This window comes from Capricornis sumatraensis, chromosome 22, assembly GCF_032405125.1.
Source record: "Capricornis sumatraensis isolate serow.1 chromosome 22, serow.2, whole genome shotgun sequence".
NCBI classification, from domain to species: Eukaryota; Metazoa; Chordata; class Mammalia; order Artiodactyla; family Bovidae; genus Capricornis; species Capricornis sumatraensis.
Window position 1 is genome coordinate 28571228 of NC_091090.1, and position 20003 is coordinate 28591230.

General features: G+C 38.2%; 1 protein-coding gene across 1 annotated transcript in view; it reads right to left on the reverse strand.

Annotated features, from left to right (window-relative positions):
• PKHD1 (PKHD1 ciliary IPT domain containing fibrocystin/polyductin) overlaps window positions 1–20003 on the reverse strand; it is a 445700-nt gene that overhangs the window by 8265 nt on the left and 417432 nt on the right. The window contains exons 63-65 of the mRNA XM_068960604.1: window positions 15771–15878; window positions 9166–9324; window positions 4553–4675 (exon numbers count right to left, since the gene is read on the reverse strand). Of these exons, the coding sequence (XP_068816705.1) occupies window positions 4553–4675; window positions 9166–9324; window positions 15771–15878 (390 nt within the window). The remainder of the gene's footprint in view (window positions 1–4552; window positions 4676–9165; window positions 9325–15770; window positions 15879–20003) is intronic.

Below are 20003 nucleotides of genomic sequence, written 5' to 3' on the forward strand. Positions count from 1 at the left end.
TCAACTGTTGTAAGAATTGCTGGAATCCAGGGGTCTCTGAAAAGGGGAGGGGGGATGGAGATGGACCCATGCTATCTCTGCCTTCACCGTTCACTTAACAGTTCAGTTCAATTTATTCACTTAACAACAGTCATCAATGGTCTCCTGTTATAATGCCCTCTGGCATTAGAAAAGATACAGACCTAATAGGGAGGCATCTGGACAAGATGAACACAAATAATTATATTACATATAAAAGGTGTTAGGTGAATAAAAGGGAAGTGTCACAAAAGTTGAGAAAAGGGGACTATTCCTTCTAGATAGCTGAATTTTATTTTATTTTATTTTTACTTTACAATATTATATTGGTTTCGCCATACATTGACATGAATCCGCCCCGGGTGTACATGTGCTCCCCATTCTGAACCCCCCCTCCCACCTTCCTCCCCATACCATTCCTCTGGGTCATCCCAGTGCACCAGCCTCAAGCATCCTGTATCATGCATCGAACCTGGACTAGCGATTTGTTTCACATATGATAATATACATGTTTCAATGCTATTCTCCCTCTCCCACAGAGTCCAAAAGACTGTTCTATACATCTGTGTCTCTTTTGCTGTCTCGCATATAGGGTTATCGTTACCATCTTTCTAAATTCCATATATATGCATTAGTATACTGTATTGGTGTTTTTCTTTCTGGCTTACTTCACTCTGTATGATAGGCTCTGGTTTCATCCACCTCATTAGAACTGATTCAAATGTATTCTTTTTAATGGCTGAGTAACATTCCATTGTGTATATGTAGCACAGCTTTCTTATCCATTCATCTGCTGATGGACATCTAGGTTGCTTCCATGTCCTGGCTATTATAAACAGTGTTGCAATGAGCACTGGGGAACACATGTCTCTTTCAATTCTGGTTTCCTCGGTGTGTATGCCCAGCAGTGGGATTGCTGGGTCATAGGGCAGTTCTATTTCCAGTTTTTTAAGGAATCTCCACACTGTTCTCCATAGTGGCTGTCCTAGTTTGCATTCCCACCAACAGTGTAAGAGGGTTCCCTTTTCTCCACACCCTCTCCAGCATTTATTGCTTGTAGACTTTTGGATCGCAGCCATTCTGACTGGCGTGAAATGGTACCTCATTGTGGTTTTGATTTGCATTCCTCTGATAATGAGTGATGTTGAGCATCTTTTCATGTGTTTGTTAGCCATCTGTATGTCTTCTTTGGAGAAATGTCTTTAGTTCTTTGGCCCATTTTTTGATTGGGTCGTTTATTTTTCTGGAATTAAGCTGCAGGAGTTGCTTGTATATTTTTGAGATTATGGTTATGTGAGAGAAGTGTGTCTTGAAACCAAGATTCTTAAGTTATGTACAGAGAACAGTGTCCTAGAGAGAAAAGAGAGGGAATAGAGGATGGGTGAGGCTGAACTGAAGATGCAGCTGGGAAATGGAGTAGGCAGAGGGAACAGGGATGTAAACCAAGACACTGCAGAGGTGGAATCAATAAAACTAGCAAGCCACAAGGCAAGGTTGTAACGGAAGGCCGAGGGTTAAGGAGAACTCTGAGGTGTCTAGCCTGGGACGTTTTGGGGGCTATTCACCAAACTAGGGGAACAAGGAAACAATTGCAAAAGAATGGTACAAAACTGAGTTTCCACAGAGCATAGCAGGACTCCTTCTCGGTTCTTCTGTGGACCCCAAGTGTGTGCAAACCCTACAATTAAGCCTTCAGCAAATGGGATTTGAAGCAGTGTGACACGATTTAGGAACTGGAGAGACTAAACATGTAACTTAGGATAATGAAAGTCTTTCTCTCCTTTAGCATTATGGTGATTGCTTTACACTTTTTCATCACCTGGAATTTTTCATTTTCCCCAAAATATTATTCTCGTGTCCCCATCATATTAGAAAGCCATAAAGAATTGGTGGCCAAGTATCACTTCTTTGTAACTTTGCAGAGAGAGGACCTTAAAAGGTATTTAAAAAAATCAGGAAACAAATACATACTTATTTCATCTGTATTGGAAGACGAAATTTAAGCTCATTCATTTTTAACTGCTGATGACAAGCAATCCTATTGGAAGAAACAGTGCAGGTGAGTGTGTGCGAAGGTGTTAGACCAGTCCCAGGAAGAGTGAGTTGGTGGAGGTGAGTGTGAGGAGGGGCAAGCGGGTAGAATCCAGAGTAAGACTAGACAGATAAGGTAGAGTCAGGTCTTGGGGAGCTTTGGATAAGCTAATAATAACAAGAGCAATACTAAATAACACACACAGCATACACACTGTGCCAGAAATCTCTCCATGCTTATAGTGATATTCGCTCACTCAATCAGCATAACAACATCTGAGTATGGGTGATATTATTAGGACAATTCTCGTGATGAGGAAATCGAAGTGCACAGAGAGGACAGTTGACCCTCTTGAGGCCATGAAGTAAAGTCAACAAGGGCATCAGATTAAACCCAGTCGTGCTGATGCCCAAGTTTTATGCTCTTAATTGTCAACTTCTCCTGCCTCTCCAACTGAGGTTGGTAATTCATTAAATCTTGTGAATAGCTGAATGACAAAAGCAGATGTGCATTTTAAAAACTGGCTCAGATGCTCCCTATGTCAAAGGCCCTGGTAAAAGTAAAATTCAAGGGATAGATACATGCTTTACTCCCTTCCCTGCTGCATACATACAATTTTTGGTAAAAGCTGTAACATGATAAATTGACAGACAGTCTATATCTACTGTACAGCAGAAATGCTCGATTCTATCAGCTAAATATTTGATGGTGATGCTTGGTGTTTGCAAAATGCTTATGAGAGAGACAGGCCAATCACTTGATCAGCAAATGCCACCAGTTTAAAAACACAGAAGGAAAAGGAAATTAGAGTGTCATGGTAATAATAAAATAAAACCAAATTTATTTAAAGCTAGCAGTAATTAGGTATTTACAGCTGGTAATAGTTTCCAAAGAAAGGCAGGAGATGTCTCATTACGTCCTTTGGAAACAATGCTCTTAAGATGTGGACAAATCTTAGAAGATAAGAAAACAAATCCATTTTGATCCCCAGGGGAGCATTTGGAACACACATCTTTCTATTTTGAACTTGATGTCCTAATAAAATGGCCTCTTTCATTCTCCCATCTCTTCAATCTAAACTCATCCATAGGAGCCCTATCCCTTGTTTCATTCCTGATAATTTATTAATAAGCCACCACATAAAATATGTCCCTTAATAAAACATCCAAGCATTGTGGACTGCGTAACATAGTTAATTTAAGCTGGGAAACTGAGATTCATGTAGATGGTCATATTAGATTAGGGGAAAGATAAGCATCACTCCCGCTGTGTGCTGGAGAATGCAGCTGAATATGCCATTCTTCACAGAGCTGGGTTCTGAGGACCACTTTCAAACACCTGTCCTGAATTTGCATGCCATGATATGGACAAGCTTCTGGAAACCAAAATCAAAGTAGTCTTAGATGGAATCTAGGAAGAGTTCCTGCCCCCTTCTCTCAAACTCCATCCTTCACACTCCCACCCACTCATATTTCCTACTACTTTCTCATGCAGGTCCAGGAGCTGGATGGAAAATGGATGACTAATTTCATAGGAAACTTAAAAAGAAACCCTCATTTTCTCTGTAGGGGAAAAAAATGCAAACGGGCAAGCAAACCTATATACAGATACACACACAGTCACCGGAGTTCATTAAACTCATTAGAAGCAGAATGACGTCAGACTGCTATGGTCTGGTTAAACATCCACTCAGAACCAGTGAGATTTGGATTTCTTTTCAAGCAGAAAATATCACGATAATTAGTTATTACTTAGAAAACAAGCAATATTTTTCTCTTTAGAGCATATGTTTCAAAATTCAGATCTATGGAAGTTATTGAATATTTTTCATATACCATATTCATACTTGGCAAATCTATCTTGTGTTCTGCCCATTGTCTTTGTAATTTCTGTGTCCTCAAACACACGGAACATTGGTCTGAATCAAATGCTTATCTTTTCTCTGCTTGGCAGCAATTCTAATGGCTATTTAACAATATAACAAGCAAAAATCATCTGGCATCATGCACAATGTAGGCAAATAATACCTTTCACAAAAAGTACGATAAGCAGCGAAGCAGAGCTTAACAAAGCTGACATTTCTTGAGGGTTCCATATTCCATCTAATTTGCATAGTTGGTTTTGGGCAACTCCAGGCTCTTCGTTCCAGATTCAATTATGTTGCCAAACTGGCAGCTTTGCAATGGCTGAGGGAAAGATTATATGCCTATACGCTGGTTTTCCTTTTCTTCATGCAATGAATTCAAATGTTAAACCAATAATCTTCTAGTAAGAAAAAACATATATGAATGTCAACTCGAATCACTGGTTAACAGCTGAGTGAATCAGCTGGACTTGTGTGTTCTTTTGCTGGGGTATAATTTCCTTGAGAAGAAATAACAAAGGCTAAAGAAGGGTCTATAAACTAAATTGATTCAGCAACTGAGAGCGAGCAGGAGGCTACAGTTCATACACCATGGGTCTGTTTCTCTCTGTAGAAATCATCCTATTGTTTCAGCTTACCTTCTGCCATCCTGGTGACTTCTTTTTCAGTCTCTACTTGTGACCCTTGGTGTTTGGGTGAGACATGGCTGTGATTCCTTTGATCATTAGTCTGAGTCTCAGAAATCTCTTCGTTTTTTATTTCTAAATTAATGAAAAAAAAAGTGTTTTTTTTTTTAGAATAAAATGACATATTTATTGCAAATGAGCCTTAAGTGTTAGGATATTTCTCTTGTCCACTCCCCCCAAATCATTTGTGATAAATGTGCAGCAAAATGCACCCAATATCCCAGAGCTTAAGGAACACTAAAATGAAATCCCATATACTGAGCACTACCATGGAGGTATAAAACTGCTGTCCAATATGGGTGGCCACTCCATGTGGTGGCTGAATATGTGAGATGTGCCTGTAAACATAAAACACACACTTGATTTTTCAAAAATTCAAGATACCTAATATTTTCATATTCATTATGTGTTGAAATATTATTTTGATATTTTAGGTTTGTTGTTCAGTAGCATTGCTAAGGCGCGTCCAACTCTTTGAGAACCCATGGACTGCAGCATGCCAGGCTTCCCTGTCCTTCACCATCTCCCAGAATTTGCTCACACTCATGTTCATTGAGTCTGTGATGCCATCCAACCATCTGTCGCCCCCTTCTCCTGCCTTTAATCTTTCCCAGCATCAGGGTCTTTTCCAATGAGTCAGCTCTTCACATCAGGTGGCCAAAGTATTGGAACTTCAGCTCCAGCTAATTTTAGGTTAAATGGCTACTAGAAAATGACACTATCTGCCTGGTCATATAACCATGAACATGGTTATAGTTATCTTTCTGTTGACCAGTGTGGCTATAGAATGTTCCTAGTACAGTAAGCGCCCTACACATGAACCTTCAAGTTGCAAACTTTCAAAGATTTGAACATGTGTTTGAGTGTCCAATCACATAAGTTAGTTCACGTGTCTGGCATACATTGTTACATTACTGCATCTTCTACAAGTGGTTGTGCTCTTGTGTGCTTTCCTGTCCAGTGCTGTATAGAGTACAGTAGTACAGTATCTTTATTTCAAGCCAGATCTTTAAGCGGATGACTTCATTGAACTTTTTGCTATGCAACGCAAGGAGCTTACTAATGAAGACCTGATGGAGTCGGCAGTCCAGAGAAAGGATGAAAGGAGACAAGAGGAAGAAGTAACTGAAGAACCGAAGAGATTCATGATGCAGGAAACGGCCAGGGGATTTTCTCTATTTGAGGAGGCACTGTTAGCATTTGAGGCACAGAACCTGAACATACAACAGTACACAGAGGTTGCAGAAGCTGTTCAGAATTTAATCCAGTGAGACAGTGTCATCTATGATGAGAAAAAAAGAGCTACTATCCAGATATCACTGGATCCTTATTCCAAGAGGGTAGATAGAGTTGAACCCATCAAGGAACCAGAAGCTGTGCCATCAACATCAGAGTTCCGTGAAATTGCAGCTGACCCTCTAAGTCCTATTGCTGAAGATCCTTTAGCTCTACCATCTCCCACCTCCTCTCTCTCCTTCAGTAACTCTTCTTGCCAGTTTACTCAATGCCAGCCCCTGTATGCCTGCCGTTGTACTATACTACTGTATTTTTCAAGGTACTGTAAAATTTTAAATGCTTTATTTTTTGTGTTTGCTTTCTATGTATTTTGTGTGAAAATTACTAGAAATCTATTGCACCAGCTCCAAGGATCCTGTAACGAATCTGGACTGGCAATTCATTTCTTATATGACATTATACATGTTTCCATGCCATTCCCCCAAATCATCCCACCCTCCCCCTCTCCCACAGAGTCCAAAAGACTGTTCTATACATCTGTGTCTCTTTTGCTGTCTTGCATACAGGGTTATCATTACCATCTTTCTAAATTCCATATATATGCGTTAGTATACTGTATTGGTGTTTTTCTTTCTGGTTTACTTCACTCTGTACAATAGGTACGGGGAGGGAAGTGAGAAGAGGGTTCAGGATGGGGAACCTGTATACGCCCGTGGCGGATTCATGTTGATGTGTGGAAGAACCAATACAATATTGTAAAGTAATTAGCCTCCAATTAAAATAAATAAATTTAAATTAAAAAAAACAAAAACAAAAAAAGAAACCTATTACAGTAAAGTGCAGTGCTATACAGCCAATTATGTTAGTTGGGTACCTAGGCTAACTTGGTTGGACTTACAAATTTGACTTACGAAAGTGCTCTCGGAAGAACTCGTCCATATGTGGGGACTTACTGTATTTTTTTCAGGTTTTATTTAGAAATAATTATAGATTCACAGAAAGTGTCAAAGAAACATACAGGGATGACCCATGCACCTCCACTTAGCCTTCTCTTCACATCAACAACTTACATTAACTGTAGTATGACATCAAAACTAGGAAACTGGCATTAGTGCAATCCACAGACTTTATATAGCTGTGTGTATTTGATCGAAGAGTTTATATCTTCAGTCAGCTCTTGACTGGAGTGATGCTTTAATTCATTTATTCACTGAATATATTAATGAAAATACATTTACATTCTTCATGCCAGACACTGTTATAGGCACTATAAAATCAATTGTAAGTATGAAAGATCAGGTCCCTGCCCTTTCCTGATGGCTCACATGGTAAAGCATCTGCCTGCAGTGTGGGAGACCTGAGTTCGATCCTGGGTTGGGAAGATCCCCTGGAGAAGGAAATGTCAACCCACTCTAGTACTCTTGCCTGGAAAATTCCATGGACTGAGGAGCCTGGTAGGCTACAGTCCATAGGGTCGCAAAGAGTCAGACATGACTGAGTGACTTCACTTTCACTTTGGATGGCAGATGATAAGCAAATAAATTATAATATAATGTCAGATAATGCCATGCCAAGAGACATGATAATTGTTTCAAGAAAAAGCACTTTTGTGATTGTTTTGAGCAAAACTGACTGATTTTTTTTTTTTCATGAAACACCATTTTCACACTGAAAGCACTTGAAAGAAAAAACTGAAAGACAAATTATGGTTATTCAAAATAGGGTATTCGGGAGATTTCTTTTATAAGTAAATTAAGTAAGCCTATAACTTCAAAGAAACAATTGATAGTATTTGTCATCAGTGATATAAATCAAGCTCACATTGGAAATTTTAGAAGTTTAGAAAACGTTGTTATAAACTACCATGAGCTTCACAGAATTTCTAATTCTATTGATATTAACATGTAGTTTTTTTAAAAAATTGTAGAATGAAATATATTAATATCAGCATTTGGTATATCTATATAACTCAGTGAAACAACATTTACCAAATGGCCAAAACATAATTTTTCAAAATCACTTGTGGGCAAAATTCAAAGTTCAAGGTAGACTTGTGGATTTTCATGTAACAGAATAAAAAAGTATATTGAGATGTACCTTTAAGTAACTATCTCTGGTCTAGTTTGGGTACAGCAACAAATAAGAACATCTACTGTATATGTAAAAGTTATTAAAATAGTCTTTCTTTTTCTACGAGGTATCTATTTGAGGCTAGAATTTTCTTCAGATACTTGAGTCAAAACAATACATTGCAACAGACCAAATGCAGAAGCTGCTAAGAGAATCCAGCTGACTTTTCTTAAATCAGACATTAAAGAAATTTGTAAAAAATACCATTCTTTTCACTATACACATTTTACAGCACAATTTTTAAGCTAAAAATATGAAGCTTGGCTCAAAATAAAGAGCATCTAGTAGAATTTCCTTCTCCAGCTTCTCTCAGAAATCCAAGCACAGTGAACTGTCTGGTGGTGGAACCCTACTTCCTGCTCCTTTCTTTCTTAATTTTTCACCTTCACTCTTTGCCTCTCCTCATTCTGCCTTTTTATACTCACTCTTCCTTATCACTTTGTTCTCCTAGTATCTCCTAATACCACAAGGGTTTCATCCATGTCTCCATCCCCATCTCACTGCCCCAAAAAAGAAAAAAAAAAAAAAAAGATCAGATTCTGGGAAAATGCTCAAGAACACAATTTCTATGCTCCTAGGGAAAAAGAGGTGAACAAACAAAAAACCCAAGCACTCTCTTCCTTCTTCTGAAAAAGAAAAATATTTCCCCTTGCTTATAGAATTTGCCTTTTGGAAGGCCACCTGGGCTGTACCACACAGTGTTTCAGAGAGTGGGGTCTAGCGAGAACCTAACTAGCTGGTTTGATCCTGGTGGTGAGACTTCGGGAAAGTGACTTCGCTTTTTTGTGCTTCATGTTGCGATTCATGGGGTCGCAAAGAGTTGGACACGACTGAGCGACTGAACTGAACTGAACTGTGCCATGTCTGAACACAGAGTACTCGGTACCTATTTGATAGAGCTGTTCTGAAGACTGAATGAATTCAAGTCTCTAAAGTACCTAGAACCCAGTCCATAGTGAGTATCCAAAAAATAAGAGCTGTCGCTATTATTATGTTATTATATATTATTACTGTTGTTGTTGTTATTTGGGATTAGGCAATCCTTGTTTCTATACATTGAGCAATTTGGCTGCACGCTGTTTGATATGTTACAGAGGCTCATAAAATATGTTTCTTTGCGGGAAGAAAAAGAATAGTTAGTATATTATGCATAATGGTATATTTTTTCAGATATTTTTATTCAAAAACAATCCACATACTTCTGGTTTTGCTTTTCTTAAACCAACAGCATACGAGGCAGCACAGAGCCAGCCACGAGACCCCTGAGCACAAGGAAGCAGCCATGATGATGGTGGGTCTCTCGGACGGAGTCACAGGTAAGACAGCAAACGACCTGGAGCGAGCTGTAAAATTGACCCCTGCTCAAAAAAACAAATAAATACAAAATAATAATAAGATGCTACTATAATAAAATACTGTGGAAGAGATATGGTTAAAACAGTACCTGGCACATAGTTGGTTCAATAAATATTTACTGAATTAAATGATTAAATATATGAATCAATAATAAATGCAAGACTCCTGTTTCTGACGAACTGCAAGATTCCAACAATATCATATGATTGTTATTTCCAGTTCTGTTCATTACAATGGGAGAATTCTTCCAATGCTCTCCTATTTTCAGACCTACTTCCTCCACCAGTGCAAAACTGAAGATTCACTCTTATGCTCCACTAATTAGAACAGAGAGGAAGGAAGGAACGGAAGGAGGAAGGAAGGAAACTGTAACTGAGATAAATATCCAAAGCATTATGCTGAGTAAAGTCCATTTCTAAAGGATACTTATGATGTGTGTTAAGTGTTAGTTGCTCAGTTGTGTCTGATTCTTTGTAACCCCATGGGCTGGGAGCCCACCAAGCAAGAAAACTGGAATGGGTTTCCAGTTTTCTGGAATTCCAGTGGGATTCCAGTTTTCTGGAAACTTCTCCAGGGGATCTTGCCGACCAGGGGTCAAATCTGGGTCTCCCGTATTGCAGCAGATTCTTTACTATCTGACCCACAAAGGAAGCCCTGTATATATGATATGATTCCATTTATATGATATTTTAGAAAAGACAATTATAGAGATAGAAACCAGATCAGAAGTTGCAGGGATTAGTGGGAGGGTAAGAGAACAAAGGAAAAACATAAAGGAGACCTTTGGGAAATGTTCAGTATCCTGATTGTGGTAGTGATTATATGAATCTCTCTCTCTATATATATACATATATATTTGAATTTATAAAATAACCTACCAAAAAGATCATTTTTACTGTATGTTATTTCAAAAATAGAAAGCTTAAGACTTTGCCTATAATTTTGGGAATGATAGGTTCATTATCTTAATTGTGGGGATAGTTTCATGGACATATAGATTCATCAAAGCTTATTTAATAGTACACTTTAAATATGTATAGCTTATCATACGTCAATTATATCTCAAGAAAAAAGTTAAAGAAAAACACTTGCTTGTGAACATATATTAGTTATAACCAGTGTTTTTGAGTAGCTCACTCAAAACAAACAAATCCCCAAATCTCTGCTTTGATCTGAATAATTCAGGCAAAAACAGAGCTTTTATTTCATCAACTCAAGGAAACACTGTGTTTTCTTTGCTGCGCTTTTCTTGGGCTGAATCTGACATTGGATTGGAAGTCACAGTTAGATCCCTAGTCTCTTGACTCCTGGCTGACTTGGTCCCGAAACTACTATAACAAAATTATCTAGAAACGCTTTTCTTGTGTGTACATCTTATACTTGAGCCATAGTTGGCTTGTTTGTTATCAATTAGTTGCTTTTTATGGACAACTGAATAAGCTAATTCTAGCCCAGAGACAGAGGGATGGGCTTTACTAGGGATTCACAGAAGTAAAAACAAAATTCTTTATTCTTTTATCCATTTTCCAATAACTGCTCAGTGATTGTTTACTTCACCAAGTAGACAAGTTACTGTTCTCATTCTTAAGATATTTACGAGCTAATAAATGAAATAGGAAACACATACAAATGTAATACAAATCAGAATGTGACCCATGCCACCAGAATGATGCAAGTCAAATGCTATGGAAGTTTATTTTCCATTGATATGCTTGGGGAAAGCATTCCATAGGAGGGAGTATCTAGATGGGGATGTGAAAGTTGAATAAATAAAGACAGAAAAGAGGAAAAGCGATCTATACTGAAAAAAATTACTGCCAAGAAATACCAGGAATTAATGCAGGAAAAAATGTGAGGCAAATTTGGGTGGGCATGACATGTCAAAAGCGAAAAGACCTGTGACAACATTCTGAAGTCAGTGTCATAAATAGAAAAATTCTGAGTGGGGAAGTCGCTTGAGCCACCTGGGATATAGAAGAGCAAGCCACGAAAGTGTTTAGAACACAGATAATGACACAGAGGCTGAAATCAGGCCTAAGGTTTCTAAGTCTAGAGCACTAACCTGGGTCTAAGGCTGGAGACTACCAGTTTTTAAATACTTTCAACAGCAGAACATTATTTAAATGCAATCTTAGATAGAATCTCGGTATATCCACCTACTCATAAACAAGTATTTATTTGTGCCTATGACATGCCAGTTTTTGTTTTTGTTTACACTGGGGATGTAACGCTGAACTAGGCAGAATTCCTGTCCGTTTTGGAATTTAGGTTCTAAGGCAGAATAGAGCAGGCAGGCAATAGACAGACAAGCAAATACTCAGATACTCTTGACACCAGGGAGTGAGGAATTCTCAGCAGAAGACCGAGAATGCCTGGAGATGGGAGGAACAGGATTGGGACAGTGGTGCAGACAGAGTGAGGCAGAAAAGAGCTCTCTGAGGAGATGACATTTGAGAAGAACCCTGGGTGAACTGGTGAGGAAGACATGTGAATTTAGGGAGGAGGAATATCCTAGACTCAGAAATAGCAACTGCAGTTGGGTCAGGTGGCAGAGTGCATTCCATCTCCACCCAGCAGCCCTGGAGAGCCCCTAAGAGTCCCAGGGCCCCAGGAAATGGTTAAAGAAACCACAGCCTAGACACCAGTAATGACAGTGCATGGGGAAAGGCTGGGCGGGAAGTCAGTAGAACAAGCCTACAGACACCTTGCCCTCTGGGGACTGTCTCAGGAAGTTCAGAAATGGATAAATGACCTGGATTAATCCACATGTTAGAAAGACTTATGAGGATTCTATACACACTTGGTCAACCTATGCAGTTTCTCAGTTCCTCAATTTTTATATTTCCAAAATAGCATAGTGATTATAGTCAATGATACTGTATAATAAACTTCAAAGTCGCTAAGTGAGTAGGTCTTAACTGTTCTCAGAACAACAACAAAAAGAATGATAATTATGTAATGTGATATAGATGTTAGCTAACACCACAGGGGTAATCATATGGCAATATATAAATATATTAAACCAACATACTGTTCACCTTAAACTTATACAGGGTTATGTCAATGGAACCTCAATAGAAAATAAATTATATACATGTATATTAAAAGTGTATGGATGTGAGAGTTGGACTGTGAAGAAGGCTGAGAGCCAAAGAATTGATGCTTTTGAACTGTGGTGTTGGAGAAGACTCTTGAGAGTCCCTTGGACTGCAAGGAGATCCAACCAGTCCATTCTGAAAGAGATCAACCCTGGGATTTCTTTGGAAGGAATGATGCTAAAGCTGAAACTCCAGTACTTTGGCCACCTCATATGAAGAGTTGACTCATTGGAAAAGACTGATGCTGGGAGAGATTGGGGGCAGGAGGAGAAGGGGACAACAGAGGATGAGATGGCTGGATAGCATCACTGACTCAATGGATGTGAATCTGAGTGAACTCCAGGAGTTGGTGATGGACAGGGAAGCCTGGCATGCTGCGATTCATGGGGTCGCAAAGAGTTGGACATGACTGAGCGACTGAACTGAACTGACTGATATTAAAAGAACTAAGTCCTTAATTATGTCTTTGTTATTATCTACAGAGCTGAAAAAATGTATGTCTTTGTATGCAGCAATTGATGAAACATTGATTAAAGTGACATTTATTTCCATTAAAAAAAATAAAGACATGGACAATCTTGGAAATTTTAGAGAGACAGTTGGCCAATCTCCATGATTTAAAATCAGGAATCACATCTGCCATTATCTGCCATCTCTGGGCATTAAGCAGATATTGAATTTTGTCCCTTTTCTTCATTTTAAGAAAAATAAATAAATATGAGACAAAACATAATAAAATAGGAAAAAAGGTGAGTTCCTCTCTCTAAGGGATATGAGGAAATGAAAATGATTGCAATCCTCTGTTTGATTCAGAAATGAAACAACAATAACAGATCCATGAATAAATGCTTGTCACAGCTCTTCTATTAGAGGTTGTTAAAAAGGAGAAATGTCACACTGATTGGTCTATCCATGTAAGGACAGGCCAGGATAAGCTGCTTTCCCAAATAATTCCAGCCCTAGCCATTGATAACACCTGGAAACAAACAGTTACTCTCAGGAGTTATACTGTTAATGAACATGAGGTTATGGAGTCACAGAAGGGCAGGCCTTCTGATGTTTTCTATTTCTCCTTCATCTTTTCTCTCCTCATTTAAACAGAGAAGAGAAAAGAAAAAGAAATTCTACCTCTCACCTTGTAGAATGTCTTGAAAATGACTAAGAATAATTTAAGGAAAATGATAAACAAAAAATGCAAGACAATTCCTCAGTTAGGGGACTTTGCAAGCTGTAGGTAGAAATTAAAGGAAGCAGTAGGCCAGTAAATGTGAACACCAGGGCCAGCTCAAAATCACAGTGTCACCGAGAAGCTTCTGTCTACAATATAGTTTACATTTGGCTTTATAACATATGCCTTCAAATAACCTTGATTAAGTATTTAGTCTTAGTTAACTACTGAGAAAACTGTAGGGTAATGGCCTTTTAAATATCCAACAAGCTGGGACCAAAATATCCAGCTCTGCATGTGTTACCTTTCAAAATATATCTTTTGGAATCCCATGGTCAAGGCACTGAACATTCTCCATGAATCTGTCCTTTCATTAGGACAATATCACAGATATCAAAAGAATAGCTGTCTTACAAAATTAACAATACTACCTGACCCCAAATGATATTCTCTTTGTGAAGAAAAATGGTTTAAAACTTGGAACTGAGAGGAGGCAAAAAAAAAAGATTACAGATCTTATCAATGTCATAAAAGAGGATTTTCAAACAAACTCATCCAAGGTTTATCAAATTCTCTGGAACACACCTTTGTTGAACTTAATGTTTAACATTTAGGGGCCAGTCTTGTGAATATGTAGAACACTGGGTAAACTGACAATGATTTTCATCCAGTAAGAATGTAAGTGATATTCATAGACACACAACTTAGAAAAGATTAGAGTTTGGTTGCCCTGTATCCAATTTAGCAAAATGATTTCAGCAGTCTTTTCTTTCCAGGCTACATGAACTATACACCTTGCTATCCTCCTGGTTCCCACATTAAGAAGTTAAATAACTTGTTGACAAGTGTTCATCATACATTTTCATGAGAGCCTTATTTTTAACTTTTTGAAAGTATACCATGGTTTGAATTTAAGTTTCATGAAGGAGAACTCATATCTGGCCTTAATTAAATATTTGTTGCTGGGGTTCAGATAGCTCACATGAAAACATTTCATTTCCTTTGCCATTTCCAATATCTAAGAAGTTTAAGTCCACTCATGATTGTTCTGGTTTTTTTTTTTTTTTGAAGCCTTGCATTATCACAGCTGATGCATTAACTACTTTCCACAGTTACCTGTCTTAAGTATCAGACTAATTTCCTGGACTCAAATTAATAATTGATTATAAATATCAACTTTTCAGTTCAAATGTAATGCTAAAATTTTTAGAATTTTCTCGATTCTCCCTTAGGTGAGGAAGGTTTTTTCTAGTAAATTACAATACTGCATGCAATATCTAAATCATTTTAAAGTGGTAATTGTGTCTCTATCAGAGTTTAATCCTTTATAAAAAGGATGCCCCAAGAAGGCAATGGTACCCCACTCCAGTACTCTTGCCTGGAGAATCCCAGGGACGGCGGAGCCTGGTGGGCTACCGTCTATGGGGTCGCACAGAGTTGGACACGACTGAAGTGACTTAGCAGCAACAGCAGCCCCAAATTAACTCTCACCATTCCTCTGTAGGGTGGAGACTGGACTCTATTCATCATGGAAATGGGAGAGTAATATTTTTCATAAACTCATCTGCCTTTGAAGTTTAAGTAGCATTTATTCACTACAAAGTGATTGAATAATAGTACCCTCTAACAAAGTGAAATTTGTCAGAATGCTTCAGAAGGGAGATTTCTTTTGAACGTTTTCTCAGAAAGAACTGGATTGTATAAACAGTTTACACACACCTTCTACCTACAGTTCTAAAATACCAGGATTTTGAATGTGTATAGTCCTCATTTCCAAGGTGGGGGTGGGGCAGTGGATGAGGCAGGCAGGACTAAAAGATAAGGTTTCATAAAACTCAATACTCCATGACTCTCTTCCTTATAAATTAAAAATTTTAATATTCAACCAAATTCCATCAAATGTCATAGGAAAAAAAGTAGAACATTCAAAGTAAATTTTAACAACTAGAAGAAAATGTACATTTGGATTCTTGCTTACCAGGAAGCAATACTTGCTCTTCAGGCTTAATTTCGACATGTGTTCTTGCTTCTCACACCATAATGATATAACCAGGGGAATTTTTTCTCTAAGCTACAGTGACTCTTATTCATGGAGGAACTAGTCCCATTATAAAGGAGAAGGGGCTATATTTTAAAAAGAAAGAAAGAAATAGATAATAAAAACACACTGTGTTGAAATTACCTGGAGGGGAAATGACAGTAAAAATAAAGTGCCAATTTGACCCAGAGATCAAAACTGCCAAGTTGGAGAAGCTCACATAACCATCTTGAGTTTCTGCGTGAGTACATCCTACAAACAAACACAAAACCAAACAGTGAATGTTAGTTACCTACACTAGAGCAATTTCTTCAAGTAATCTCTGTAGACAGGCAATTGGACAATAAAGAAAAAATTAATTAAAAAGGTTACTAAATCCATCAGGCTTCTCTTAGGCAAATCTTGAAACCAAGTAAGTCATGACAGAATAATAGTGAGTGAAAGTCACTCAGTTGTGTCCAGCTGTTTGTGACCCCATGGACTGTAGCCTGCCAAGCTCCTCTGTCCATGGAATTTTCCAGGCAAGAATATAGGAGTGGGTAGCCATTCCCTTCTCCAGGGGATCTTCCTAACCCAGGGATTGAACCTAGGTCTCCCGCATTTTCAGGCAGATTCTTTACCATCTGAGCCATCAGGGAAGCCCATAATAATAGTTACAACAGCTAACATATATCAAAGTTCATTCTGCCAAACATCAGGCATTCTATTCATCATTATATACAAACTACACAACACCACAAAATATACTATTATCTACAGTCTAGAGATTAGGAAATAGGCTCAGGAAACATTAAATTACTTGGTGAGAAGGTTATAGGTCAAATCTGCCTGATTTCATAAAGTTTGTATTCTTAGCCACTATTGGGTAAGAATACACCACTTCCCAGGTGGTGTAAGTGGTAAAGAACATGCTTGCCAATACAGGTTAGACATACGAGATGTGGTTTGTCTCCGGATGAGGAAGATCCCATGGAGGAAGAAATGGCAACCTACTCCAGCATTCTTGCCTGGAGAATTCCATGGACAGAGGAGCCTGGCAGACTGCAGTTCATAGGGTCACACAAAGTCAGACACGACTGAAGCAAGTCAGCATGCACGCATGCATTTTATTATCAAATGTCTCTCAAGAAAGAAAGTCTATTATCTTTCTTGCCGGTCAGTTTCTAGGCTCTGCCTCTCTTCTAGTCAAGGGATCTATAGTTTATGTGGTGGCAGAGTGAGGCCAATAGATTAGGAGCACAGCTATGCATCAGATCAGGACTGATAAAGACTACCTTCTTCAGCAACATGTATTGTCTGCACTTTGGTTTCTCTGAATAAAATGCAAAAAGGAAAGCTTACATTTTCTAACAATAGGCCATCCATTTATAAACAGAAAGAAGGAAACTGAGCTCCAGATCCCATTCACAATTCCATGAATTAGTCTTCTGCCTCCACTACCCTCAAATGACTTTGCTAATTAACAGCTGCTCCATTTCAGTTTGGAAATGTCACTGTGATTATTGGTACGATGGACAATGAGACAGGAGAGTGGTCCTAACGTTTAAAAATTGGTTTGAGATCTTTAAGGCTGAAAGATATCATAAAGACAGAATATGCACAGTGTTAAACATTTTTCAATTCAATTGCTCAATCCTTTTTGGGAAAACATTGTCTTTCCTCATCAATTTTGCAGAGCTAACTAAAACTTCCCTTTTCAGAAACATCTTTTCCTTCATCTCTTCAGAGTCCCAAAATAAATAAAAATGCCCAGAAAAATGGAAATAAATAAGCCAAGACTCAAATAAATGATAGGCGCCCAAGATAAATGCCGTTCATACTCTTTAAAACCTATATGCATCAAAATTATGGTCAATAAACTCTTGCAAACAATGAACTGCAGAGTACAGATGTTCAACATGAAATCGTTTGCTGCAGTTTTTCCTTTGACAAACGTCCTTATTGTTCCCATCTTTGGAGGAATACAAAGCAGCATTTAATCGAAATATGTCCGGCGAGCACAGTGAGTCTGCCTCATAGAACAGCCGCCAAACTGCCTAATGGAAAGTACTTTAGCTCCAAATGGGCTTGCTTTTGTGTTAAATACCAGCTTGCCTCAGAGATCTCTACAAAGATTCCCATATATATCTATGATATTCTCAGATTTGAAGCATATGTGCCCAAAAGCGTAGGCAGTTTCTGCCAAGTACAGTACATTACTCTGGGGTTCACCATATCTCTGGAATGATAATTGTAAAATAGACAAATGTCATTGACAGGCTCCCTGATCAAGCTGGGACTGGCTGAGGGAACCCGGGAGAAGATGAGGTGCTGGGTTTGAAGCAAGATTGAAGTTGATTACATGATTTATCAGGGAATGTTACTTGAATGTGATTCTGTAAGGAATAGGGTTTTAAAATACCGTTTTAGTCCAAATTCCACCCCCACCCATTCCCACAACTATCCATCTTACCCTTAGCTATCTACACTAACAAACTATTACATTATTAATGTTGAGTTTTTTTAATATTAAGGACATATTTTTCTATAATGAGGATCTATAGTTAAATATCAAAGGGTCTGAAGGACCTAAAATAATTAACTTTGAGTATATAAATCCACAGGGCTTCCCAGGTGGCACAGTGGTAAAGAACCCACCTGCCAATGCAGGAGATGTAAGAGATGGGGGTTCGATCCTTGGGTGGGGAAGATCCCCTGGAGGAAGAAATGGTAACCCACTCCAGTGTTCCTGCCTGGAAAATTTCATGGACAGAGGAGCCTGACTGGCTACAGTCCCCAGAGTTGCAAAGAGTTGGACATGCCTGAGCACACACACAGCACACGTATATAAACCCACTGTTTTGTAACAGCTAATAATCTTTTTTTTTTAACTGAAGTCAAGGATTGACTAAGGTCAAAGAACATGCAGTCAAATGGCAGAACAAAAGGTTTAGGCTAGACATATAGATATGATTTTGTTGTTAATTTATTTTTCTGAAGGAAATACTTAAGTTAGGTGGTCTAAGCCAAATGGTTTTGGTTCCATTTTCTCTGGAGTTAAGGGAAAATAATTCATGATGGTGTTGAGACATATTCTCAATAATTGAAATAAACTGTTTGGTGATGTGGTTATTTCTATAAATAATTTTTTTCCTATTTCATGACATTCACCCACACACACATACTGTATGCATATTAGACACCCAGACCATTCCTCAGATGTTCACATTGAATCTCCAAACAAGGACAATGGTGACGATACTGATCCAGGGGAGTTGGCTCGCTTGAGCATGACTTGGTGTTAATACAAACACATAACAAATGGTTTAATGCCTTATTCATTTTGCATGATCCGGTATGATTCTAAACAAGTGGGTGAGGATATCCTTGGGATAACTGAAAGAAAAATAATGCAGAGTCTGGGGTAGTATGAGTCAGGAGTGGGGCACAGTAGAGTATAGAGGCTGATTAAGGTACAGTGGACGGGTAGGTATGAGGTAGGGGTAAGGCATGGAGTGTAAGGTACTGGGTACAGGTATAATGTATGAAGGATGGCAAGGTACATATTTCATAGAAGGCGTGAGGATGAGCTTAGACTCAAAGCCAGGGTAGAGCAAGAAGTAACTGTAAAATCAGAGTCATTCTTGGAAACCAGCAATGTTGCAGATAGGCAAATGTTTAAATTGGTAAATGAGTTGTTTACAAGTGTGTAAAAGCATTACAGAACACTCAAACTAATATAAATGTCCTAACCCATATGGTGTCTAACTGCATTCTTCTGTGTGTGGATATCCAGTTTCTCCCAATACCATTTGCTGAAGAGACAATTCTTTCTCCATTGTATATCCTTAATTCCTGTGTTGAATATCAGCTGGCCATAAGTGAGTGGATTTACTTCTCAGCTCTCTAGTCTGTTCCATTCGTCTATATGCTTATTTTGAAGCCAGTATCATACTGTTTACTATAGCTTTCTAACATGCTTTAAAATTAGGAAGTGGTGACTCTCATTTTGTTCTTATTTTTCAAGATCATTTTGGTGATTTAAGATCTTCTGCAGCTCCATAAAAATTCTAGAATTGCTTTTTTTATATTTCTATAAGAAATATTATTGAGATTTTGATAGAGATTAAATTCAATCTGTAGCTCTCTTTAGGTAGTATTGACATTTTAAGCAAAATTAGACAAGTGAGATTACATCAAATTTAAAATCTTCTGCATAGTTAACTGAATGAAAAGGCAACTTATAGCATGGGAGAAAATGTTTGCAAGTCATTTATCTGATAGGGTGTTAGTTTGCAAAATATACAAGAAACTCTTAAACCTCAGTCACCTAAAAACTAATAACCCAATTAAAAAATAGGCTTAGACCTTGAACAGACATTTCTCCAAAGAAGACCT